The 12,099-nt window shown below is 36.7% G+C and overlaps 1 protein-coding gene across 1 annotated transcript; it reads left to right on the top strand.

Annotated features, from left to right (window-relative positions):
• The first annotated feature begins 2,571 nt into the window (after window positions 1-2,571).
• Window positions 2,572-3,507, top strand: LOC125106768 (olfactory receptor 6C3). The gene has a single exon (XM_047741295.1). It carries the CDS (start codon window positions 2,572-2,574, stop codon window positions 3,505-3,507), a length of 936 nt encoding a protein of 311 aa, XP_047597251.1.
• Window positions 3,508-12,099: the final 8,592 nt, after the last annotated feature.

Below are 12,099 nucleotides of genomic sequence, written 5' to 3'. Positions count from 1 at the left end.
CACATCTGCCAGCATGCTCCTTTACTGACTGCTCCTTTAAGTAGGTTAAATAAATATAGTATGCAGTCATAAAGTTGAGTTATGCCTACCTTTTCCTTCCATCTTTCACCATACTCTGTTCTAATTCCCTTCTTCTAGTAAGTAATTTATTTCCACATTGCATCCTAGCTGTGATTTAGTTCTGAATTGGTGACTGTATTATTTGATTATATAAATTCATTATTATGTATTTTATGTTAAATGTATGTTTTGTTATTTAATTTAGACATATAACACTTATTTAATATTAAGTAGTTATTACATCATATCTATTGATAGGAGTGATGATAATCCTGACTCCATCTCTCATCCTCCATTTCAAGAGCAATGAACCCCTTGGGCTATGATCCAGGCCCCCTGAAGTTTAATGTATGCCCTGACCAGAATGCAGGAAGGCTCCTTCTGAGGTCCCTAAATCAGCACACAAGAAGGCACCACTTGAGATAAAGGACAAGATGAAAATTAAGATGATCAAATTGACTCTGCAATTAAATATTGCTATTTGTAATGAGGACTAAATCGGTTAGCCAATGTAATAATGTTTTTTAAGACTGTGATGATATGTGCATTATAATAGTTACTATTTGACTTAGAATTATTAAATGGCCTTGCTTCTTGATGCCTCAATATTAACAAAGCCTAAAGATAAACAACAGCAAAAAAGGGTATATGTTGAAATCTTTATATTTCAAGAAGATTAAATATAAACTAGATTATGACTTATTTTTGTAAAAAAGATTTCACAACTGTTTTTGTTACTCATGAAATATTAAATAACTGTGATTAATGGAAGTAATTATTCTGTAGAAGTCAACATTATAGGTCTTCTGTGAGATACAGGATGAACACAACCATTCTCAAGGGAGATTCACTATAGAGAAGAGACAAAAATGAGAAATGAGAAATGCAAGAATGGCTTCCAGAAATCCCTCATGGTCTATAAATATACAGTCTGACCTGGACTTGGTCTTGCTCCCAGGAGATCCATGAACAACCTTATTTTGAGGTCAAAACAAGTAGTCTTGGAAAATTTGAGGTATAAGTCCAAGTGAAGGGAAATCAATCTAGTTTAAGAATACCCCAATAATGTTATATCCCTTTCAGTCCTCTCTTTAAATCGTGCTTTCCTAAATTTTTAGATTAACATTATTGAAGAGGACTATTGTATTATTTCCACATTTTTAAAAGTTTCTGACATTCCATTTTTATTTCCTGAATTATTTTCTTTGAGCCATCATAAAATAAAGACAAAGCAAATCAAATTTGACTAGAGTGAATGTTGCTGGAGTCTGGCAGAGAATCAATGATTTACATTCTATTCTTCATGCACAAATCTGACAATCTAAAACAAAAGGGAGGACTGTCATAAAATTAACAATCAAAATCTACAGCACTGGATATCCAGCACAGCTGGGAAATAGCTGAATAGGTTAGTAGAAATGGTAGAGGTTTTCCTATATGCTTCTGGAATAACCTTATAGATAAGGTTTTCTCATGTAAAAGGAAAGTATGTGGCAGAATTACAAGAGAATCAAACATTTCTCATAAAGCTAATAAAAAGAAAGAAGGATCAGATGGAAAATCTGGGTGACAGCGCTGCTAAGATCTGAGGCAAGTACTTACTTTTTCAATTTGTACTTTAGTGTAAAATGAAAAAATAGATAAATATTGCATGTCCCTTTAAGCTCAAATATAAAAATGTTTCTATATATACATTTCTAGCAAGTCACAGAAGATGTCAAACATTAATGATTTCAATGGACTTGTAAGAGAAACCAAGAAGTAAGTGAATATGTTCTCTGTTAAAATATTTAGGTTATATATTTTATCATACGGTAAATACATATATAAAACTATATAATATATATAGACTGCTCACATACAGTATAGATAACTACACTAAAAACTATTAATATAAAATAAAGTTACTAATTAATTTAAATAATTTATAATTAATACCATGCTTCATTTACTAGGAAAATTATTAATTGATTTCTCATCTCATGAAACCTATAACTATACTGGTTGTTTAGTCTTCTAAATTTCACTTTAACCTTGTGATGGAATTAAGATCATCCATTTCTATTTTTTAGGTGGGAGTATCCATTAACAAATATGTGACAGAAAAGAAAGAAAAATGCCTATTTCTCTTAATTTGTCAACAAAAATCAATGATATGCATAAATTGGACAAAGCAAGAAGTACTGATTTTATTTACCATCTTTCAATGATGTGAATTATTGTATAAAGGTTTCCAATTTTCTCCTGCTACATTTCTTTTTTTTTTTTACTCCTGCTACATTTCAAAGAAATGTAAGAAAACTAAAAAAGCAAAACTCACAACCAAATGCAACCAAATGCAAACAAGAGGATCAAAAGAAAATAAGATCATCAAGGACTATAGAATGTATTTTACAATGGTATCAATGATGGTGATATTGATCATCATGAGTTATAACTTGCATCTCCTCCCTTTAATTCTCTTGCCACCTAAATACCTTTAAAAGAAGAAAAGGAGAGAAAGAGAGAGGAATGAACCACACAGTGATCACAGAGTTTGTCCTGCTAGGCCTTTCTGATGATCCTGACCTTCAGATTGTGATTTTTCTCTTCTTATTTATCACATACTTATTAAGTGTCACTGGAAACCTGACTATCATCACCCTAACCTTGGTGGACCCTCATCTACAGACACCAATGTATTTCTTCCTCCGAAACTTCTCTTTCTTAGAAGTCTTATTTACAACTGTGTGTATTCCTAGATTTCTGGGGGCAATTATCACCAGGGATAAGACTATTTCCTATAACAACTGTGCAGCCCAACTCTTTTTCTTTATTTTCATGGGGGTGACAGAATTTTACATTCTAACTGCCATGTCTTACGACCGCTATGTTGCCATCTGCAAGCCCCTTCATTACACCACCATCATGAACAGGAAACTCTGCACAGTGCTTGTGCTCTGTGCGTGGCTGGGCGGGTTCCTGACCATCTTCCCACCCCTCATGCTTCTGCTCCAGCTGGATTACTGCGCTTCCAATGTCATCGATCACTTTGCCTGTGACTATTTTCCCCTTCTACAACTATCCTGTTCAGATACGTGGCTCCTAGAAGTGATTGGTTTTTACTTTGCTTTGGTTGCTCTGCTATTCACTTTGGCACTGATGATTTTATCTTATATGTATATTATCAGAACGATTTTGAGAATCCCATCTGCCAGTCAAAGAAAAAAGGCTTTCTCCACATGTTCCTCTCATATGATTGTCATCTCCATTTCTTATGGAAGCTGTATATTTATGTATGCTAATCCCTCTGCAAAAGAAAAGGCATCATTGACAAAAGGAGTAGCTATTCTCAACACCTCTGTTGCCCCCATGCTAAACCCCTTCATTTACACTCTGAGAAACCAGCAAGTAAAACAAGCCTTCAGAGATGTGGTCCATAAAGTAGTATTTTCTTCAAGTAAATGAAATATTTCTCCTGGGGTGGGGGGGGGGGGAAGGAGAGTCTAAAGAGTAACTAGGTAAAATCCTGAAATTCCTAAATACCTATATCAGTATGCTTCTTCTTATAGTCTCTCATGCCCCATTATAGTTAAATATTTTCCCGGCTCATTTCTTCCACTTCCGTACCAAAGTGTCTTCAATGCATTGTTTATTGACTTATTTTAAAATATGGTAAACTTTATTTCTCCTACAAATCTTTGTCAAAATGAAGTGCATTTCTATAAGACATACTCTATAGCACGATGTGGAAAATGGTATTAATTCTGTTAATAAATTCCCTAAGTGGCACATATAGTTTCAAAATTAGTGTGTGATCTCCTGTGTGTTTTCAAGTAGTTCACTTATGATCTCTTAACATTAAAAAAAAAGACACTTAATCTCACAAAACAAACTGAGGGTTGCTGGGGGTGAGGTGGTAGGGTGGGGTAGCTGGGTTATGGACATTGGGAGGGTATGCACTATGGTGCATGCTGTGAAATGTGTAAGCCTGATGATTCACAGACCTGTACACCTGGGGCAAATAATACATTATATGTTAATTAAAAAAATCTACACTCCCAAACTATTGAAGTAATAAGAAGTTGTGATTTGCACTTTAAATGTAGAGCTTTGTATTTTGTGAAATTTAGTGCATATTACAAGGTAAATATTGATCATGATTTGAGTACTATTTATAGAACTTCCATGTTCTCTACCATTTTTTTTAAGTACTATACTTGGGGCACCTGGGTGGCTCAGTCAGTTAAGCATTTGCCTTCCATTCAGGTCATGATCCCAGGTCCTGAGATCGAGTCCTGCATCAGGCACCCTGCTCAGTGGAGAGCCTACTTCTCCCTCTTCCTCTGACTCCCACTCTGCTTACTTGGGCCATCTCTCATTCTCATTCGTTCTGTCAAATAAATAAATAAAATCTTTAAAAAACTATTTACATCTGTTAAAGATTTAAAGCAAATGCAATAAAACTAAAACACATGCCACTTTCCTAATTCATTGAGCATCTTATGACAGTTATTTTGAATAATTTGTGAGATGTGCCTATATTTCTCTAGACTCTGCTAATGAAGGTTTTGTTATTTGATTGGAGAATTTTGTTTCTTCATGTTTCTTGCACCTTTGGGTTAATACTTACACATCTGAAAAAACAATGGCTTCTCACAGTCTCATAAACCTGGGTTTGTACAGAGGAAAACCATCACCCTTCAGTCCAGCTTCAGTCCACAAAATTCTGGGGGCCTCTCAAACCTTTTCCAAGGATGTGTCTTCTCACACTTCCATGAGGATCTTCCCAATTCGAAGATTTTGCCCATTTCCTTATTTTCTTATTTTATGGAGTTTGTAATCTATTGCTGGCTTTGTTTCTGTGTTACCTCAGGTCCTTGAAGCAACATCTTGCCATCCAGATCCTTCTTGTTCTCAGCAGCCTAAAATCACCTAGGATATGTCAAGTGCCCTAAGTTAACAAACTAATGTTTTGGTTTTGTGGGTTTTTTTAAAAAATTATTTATTTATTTATTTAAAAATTTTTATTTATTTATTTATTAAATTTATTAAATTTATATATAAATTTATATATAATTTTATATTTATATATAATTTATAAATTTTTATATTTTTATTTATATTTTATATTTTTTATATTTTTATATTTTATAAATTTTAAAATTTATAAATATTTATATATAATTTATATATAAATTTATATATTTATTACATTTATTAAATTTATTTATTTGACAGAGATCGCAAGTAGGCAGAGAGGTAGGCAGAAAGAGAGGAGGAAGCAGGCTCCCTGCTGAGCAGAGAGCCTGATGTGGGGCTCAATCCCAGAACCCTGGGATCGTGACCTGAGCCCAAGGCAGAGGCTTTAACCCACTGAGCCACCCAGGCGCCCAACAGACTAATGTGTTTTTGTTTTTGTTTTTTTACCTTCAACTCTTCTTTCTGCCGTGCTCTTCCTTACTTTATGTAAATCTCTGACACAGTGAACTATATTATTTTCTTTCTTTTTAAAGCATTTCTCTTAACAATTCCGTCCAGTCTGGATATTGACTTCACATACATTTAATTTCTCTTTGTCTAAGAATTCTTTATTTCTTCAGGGATTGTTTTTGTTGGTGGTGGTGGTGGTGGTGGTTTTTTTTTGTTTGTTTGTTTGTATGGGGTTTTTGGATTGTAACTCTGTGCTTATCTTTCCATTCTGTTCTTGCTTTCCATCTACTTTACCCCCTAGATCCCTTGTGATACTAACCATATTTATTTCAAAATTTCCAGCCTTAATATTCTAACACCTCTTCCATGTCTGGTTCTGAGTCATGCTCTGACTCTTCATTTTTTTTTTTTTTTTTGCCTTTGTTATGCTTGTACTCTTTTCTTGACACCCAGACATGACACACTGGGTAAAAGGAACAGAGCAAGCAGACTTTTAGAAATGTGATGGTCAGGCATGGGAGGAGGGGAAGGATTCTATAGCCCTACGGTTAGGGCTCAGTGTCTTAGTGAGCCTTGGCCTCTGGGCTATAAATTTTCTAAGTGTTTCTCAGTTGTTTTTTTTTTTCTCCACTTTAGTAGAACAGGAAGGTTAGAGTGGGCTGGAGTTGGGTATTTCCTTTTTCCCACATGGTAAGGCTAGAGGATACTGGAGTTGGGTATTTCCTTGTCTGGGGTCAGTTAAGCTCTATAGTGTCCCAGCAGGTTAGGCTCTGGTCAGCTAGATTTCTGTGAGGGCTGGCTCTCTTAAGAGCACAGCACTCTCATGTATTTCAGAATAGTCCCTTTTCCTCTTTCCATGAAGAAGCCTGAGGTGATTTTTCTGACATTATACTTCAGGTTTTCCTACTCTGGCACTGGACCTTATGGCAGTTCCTGCTCATGAGCTTCTACTCCCTAAAACCTTCACTTCTTATACTTACCTGTCTGATTTTCAATCTTGAGGGCAGTGATTTGCCTGCTCTAAGGATCCAAAAGGAGTTGATTTTTTCAGGCTGTTCATCTTCTTTCTTTCGTTAGACCCAGGTGGTGATTTGTGACTTCTTACATGCAGAACTGGAAACTGAAGGTGTCATATGTCTTAGAGCACATTATTTTTTGTTTAATCTCACATTTCTATATGCTCTTTGCATGACTATTGGTCTGTCTCAAGCTACTCCTTCTTTTGAAACAGAAAACTCCACATATTATGTTTTATTTAATTTGTTAAAAATTTGGATTGGGGGCGCCTGGGTGGCTCAGTGGGTTAAAGCCTCTGCCTTCGGTTCAGGTCATGATCTCAGGGTCCTGGGATCGAGCCCTGCATCGGGATCTCTGCTCAGCAGGGAGCCTGCTTCCTCCCACTCTCTCTGCCTACCTCTATGCCTGTTTGTGATCTCTCTCTCTCTCTGTCAAATAAATTAATAAATATTTTTTAAAATTTGCATTGTTAAGCCGGTTTTAGAAATGAAGAAAGAAAGGCCTTTAATAATTTTCCAGTCTTATAATGTGAGTAAATAGCAAAGCTTGAATTTGAACCTATCTCTCTTGGATATAAAACTCCATTTAAAAAAAAAAAAAAAGATCTTTGGGCACCTGGGTGGCTCAGTTGGTTAAGCGACTGCCTTCGGCTCAGGTCATCATCCCAGAGTCCCAGGATCAAGTCCTGCATCAGGCTCCCAGCTCCATGGGGAGTCTGCTTCTCCCTCTGACCTTCTCCCTCTCATGCTCTCTCTCACTCTCTCTCTCTCTCTCAAATAAAGAAAATCTTCCAAAAAAAAATCCTTGTGATATACTGTCTTCCATTGATATTCTTGTATATCATAGGCACTTATATATCAAACTAAAAATATTTTTGATCCCTAAAGTAACAAAATTTTGTATCTATGAAACTTTTTTTTTAATTAAAGATACCTGTTTAAATAGCTTTTTTCACAGATATGCAGGTTATACTGATTAACTGTGACATAAACAATTAGGTCATCCTCAAACATAATTTTATTAAATACTATGGTTGAATAAGAATAATTTAGAGTATTTAGCTAAAAGTCACTATTTTGGGATTTCTGGTAAACTTCATTCAACATAAAAATTATAAAATATTAATCTCTTTTTTTTTTTTTAATTTTTTTTTTCAGCAAAACAGTATTCATTATTTTTGCACCACACCCAGTGCTCCATGCAATCCGTGCCCTCTACAATACCCACCACCTGGTGCCCCCAACCTCCCACTCCCCACCCCTTCAAAATTCTCAGATCGTTTTTCAGAGTCCATAGTCTCTCATGGTTCACCTCCCCTTCCAATTTCCCTCAACTCCCTTCTCCTCTCCATCTCCCCTTGTCCTCCATGCTATTGTTATGCTCCACAAATAAGTGAAACCATATGATAATTGACTCTCTCTGCTTGACTTATTTCACTCAGCATAATCTCTTCCAGTCCCGTCCATGTTGCTACAAAGCTTGGGTATTCATCCTTTCTTTTTTCTTTTTTTCTTTTTTTTTTTTTTTTACAGCTTTATAAACATATATTTTTATCCCCAGGGGTACAGGTCTGCGAATCGCCAGGTTGACACACTTCACAGCATACTACTACTACTACTACTACTACACTACTCACCATAGTACATGCCCTCCCCAATATCCATAACCCCACCCCCCTCTCCCAACCCCCTCCCCCCATCAACCCTCAGTTTGTTTTGTGAGATTAAGAGTCACTTATGGTTTGTCTCCCTCCCAATCCCATCTTGTTTCATTTACTCTTCTCCTACCCCTTCAACCCCCCATGTTGCATCTCCTCTCCCTCATATCAGGGAGATCATATGATAGTTGTCTTTCTCTGATTGACTTATTTCGCTAAGCATGATACCCTCTAATTCCATCCATGTCGTCGCAAATGGCAAGATTTCACTTCTTTTGATGGCTGCATAGTATTCCATTGTGTATATATACCACATCTTCTTTATCCATTCGTCTGTAGATGGACATCTAGGTTCTTTCCATAGTTTGGCTATTGTAGACATTGCTGCTATAAACATTCGGGTGCACGTGCCCCTTCGGATCACTACGTTTGTATCTTTAGGGTAAATACCCAGCAGTGCAATTGCTGGGTCATAGGGTAGTTCTATTTTCAACATTTTGAGGAACCTCCATGCTGTTTTCCAGAGTGGTTGCACCAGCTTGCATTCCCACCCACAGTGTAGGAGGGTTCCCCTTTCTCCGCATCCTCGCCAGAATCTGTCATTTCCTGACTTGTTAATTTTAGCCATTCTGACTGGTGTGAGGTGATATCTCATTGTGGTTTTGATTTGTATTTCCCTGATGCCGAGTGATGTGGAGCACTTTTTCATGTGTCTGTTGGCCATCTGGATGTCTTCTTTGCAGAAATGTCTGTTCATGTCTTCTGCCCATTTCTTGATTGGATTATTTGTTCTTTGGGTGTTGAGTTTGCTAAGTTCTTTATAGATTTTGGACACTAGCCCTTTATCTGATATGTCATTTGCAAATATCTTCTCCCATTCTGTCAGTTGTCTTTTGGTTTTGTTCACTGTTTCCTTTGCTGTGCAAAAGCTTTTGATCTTGATAAAATCCCAAAAGTTCATTTTTGCCCTTGCTTCCCTTGCTTTTGGTGATGTTCCTAGGAAGATGTTGCTGCGGCTGAGGTCGAAGAGGTTGCTGCTTGTGTTCTCCTCGAGGATTTTGATGGATTCCTTTCTCACGTTGAGATCCTTCATCCATTTTGAGTCTATTTTCGTGTGTGGTGTAAGGAAATGATCCAATTTCATTTTTCTGCATGTGGCTGTCCAATTTTCCCAACACCATTTATTGAAGAGGCTGTCTTTTTTCCATTGGACATTCTTTCCTGCTTTGTTGAAGATGAGTTGACCATAGACTTGAGGGTCCATTTCTGGGCTCTCTATTCTGTTCCATTGATCTATGTGTCTGTTTTTGTGCCAGTACCATGCTGTCTTGATGATGACAGCTTTGTAATAGAGCTTGAAGTCCGGAATTGTGATGCCACCAACTTTGGCTTTCTTTTTCAATATTCCTTTGGCTATTCGAGGTCTTTTCTGGTTCCATATGAATTTTAGGATTATTTGTTCCATTTCTTTGAAAAAAATGGATGGCATTTTGATAGGAATTGCATTAAATGTGTAGATTGCTTTAGGTAGCATAGACATTTTCACAATATTTATTCTTCCAATCCAGGAGCATGGAACATTTTTCCATTTCTTTGTGTCTTCCTCAATTTCTTTCATGAGTACTTTATAGTTTTCTGCGTATAGATTCTTAGTCTCTTTGGTTAGGTTTACTCCTAGGTATCTTATAGTTTTGGGTGCAATTGTAAATGGAATGGACGCCTTAATTTCTCTTTCTTCTGTCTTGTTGTTGGTGTAGAGAAATGCAACTGATTTCTGGGCATTGATTTTATATCCTGACACTTTACTGAATTCCTGTACAAGTTCTAGCAGTTTTGGAGTGGAGTCTTTTGGGTTTTCCACATATAGTATCATATCATCTGCAAAGAGTGATAGTTTGACTTCTTCGTTGCCGATTTGGATGCCTTTAATTTCCTTTTGTTGTCTGATTGCTGAGGCTAGGACTTCTAGTACTATGTTGAATAGCAGTGGTGATAACGGACATCCCTGCCGTGTTCCTGACCTTAGCGGAAAAGCTTTCAGTTTTTCTCCATTGAGAATGATATTTGCGGTGGGTTTTTCATAGTATTGTGGTATGTGCCTCAATATTGAGGTATAATATTGAGGTATGTGCCGTCTATCCCTACACTTTGAAGAGTTTTGATCAGGAAGGGATGCTGTACTTTGTCAAATGCTTTTTCAGCATCTATGGAGAGTATCATATGGTTCTTGTTCTTTCTTTTATTAATGTGTTGTATCACATTGATTGATTTGCGGATGTTGAACCAACCTTGCAGCCCTGGAATAAATCCCACTTGGTCGTGGTGAATAATCCTCTTAATGTACTGTTGAATCCTATTGGCTAGTATTTTGGCGAGAATTTTTGCATCTGTGTTCATCAAGGATATTGGTCTGTAGTTCTCTTTTTTGTTGGGATCCTTGTCTGGTTTTGGGATCAAGGTGATGCTGGCCTCATAAAATGAGTTTGGAAGTTTTCCTTCTATTTCTATTTTTTGGAACAGTTTCAGGAGAATAGGAATTAGTTCTTCTTTAAATGTTTGGTAGAATTCCCCCGGGAAGCCGTCTGGCCCTGGGCTTTTGTTAGTTTGGAGATTTTTGATGACTGTTTCAATCTCCTTACTGGTTATGGGTCTGTTCAGGCTTTCTATTTCTTCCTGGTTCAGTTGTGGTAGTTTATATGTCTCTAGGAATGCATCCATTTCTTCCAGATTGTCAAATTTGTTGGCGTAGAGTTGCTCATAGTATGTTCTTATAATTGTCTGTATTTCTTTGGTGTTGGTTGTGATCTCTCCTCTTTCATTCATGATTTTATTTATTTGGGTCCTTTCTCTTTTCTTTTTGATAAGTCTGGCCAGGGGTTTATCAATCTTATTAATTCTTTCAAAGAACCAGCTCCTAGTTTCGTTGATTTATTCTATTGTTTTTTTTGGTTTCTATTTCATTGATTTCTGCTCTAATCTTTATGATTTCTCTTCTCCTGCTGGGTTTAGGGTTTCTTTCTTGTTCTTTCTCCAGCTCCTTGAGGTGTAGGGTTAGGTTGTGTACCTGAGCCCTTTCTTGTTTCTTGAGAAAGGCTTGTACCGCTATATATTTTCCTCTCAGGACTGCCTTTGTTGTGTCCCACAGATTCTGAACCGTTGTGTTTTCATTATCATTTGTTTCCATAAATTTTTTCAATTCTTCTTTAATTTCCTGGTTGACCCATTCATTCTTTAGAAGGATGCTGTTTAGTCTCCATGTATTTGGGTTCTTTCCAAATTTCCTCTTGTGTTTGAGTTCTAGCTTCAGAGCATTGTGGTCTGAAAATATGCAGGGAATGATCCCAATCTTTTGATACCGGTTGAGACTTGATTTAGGACCAAGAATGTGATCTATTCTGGAGAATGTTCCATGTGCACTAGAGAAGAATGTGTATTCTTTTGCTTTGGGATGAAATGTTCTGAATATATCTGTGATGTCCATTCTGTCCAGTGTGTCATTTAAGGCCTTGATTTCCTTGTTGATCTTTTGCTTGGATGATCTGTCCATTTCAGTGAGGGGAGTGTTAAAATCCCCTACTATTATTGTATTCTTGTCGATGTGTTTCTTTGATTTTGTTATTAATTGGTTTATATAGTTGGCTGCTCCCACGTTAGGGGCATAGATATTTAAAATTGTTAGATCTTCTTGTTGGACAGTTCCTTTGAGTATGATATAGTGTCCTTCCTCATCTCTTATTATAGTCTTTGGCTTAAAATCTAATGGATCTGATATAAGGATTGCCACTCCTGCTTTCTTCTGATGTCCATTAGCATGGTAAATTCTTTTCCACCCCCTCACTTTAAACCTGGAGGTGTCTTCGGGTTTAAGATGAGTTTCTTGTAGGCAACATATAGATGGGTTTTTTTTTTTTATCCATTCTGATACCCTGTGTCTTTTGATTGGGGCATTTAGC

Source organism: Lutra lutra, chromosome 8 (genome assembly GCF_902655055.1).
Source record: "Lutra lutra chromosome 8, mLutLut1.2, whole genome shotgun sequence".
NCBI classification, from domain to species: Eukaryota; Metazoa; Chordata; class Mammalia; order Carnivora; family Mustelidae; genus Lutra; species Lutra lutra.
The sequence above is the reverse complement of the archived record's forward strand: the minus strand, read 5'-3'. Positions and strand labels throughout refer to the sequence as shown.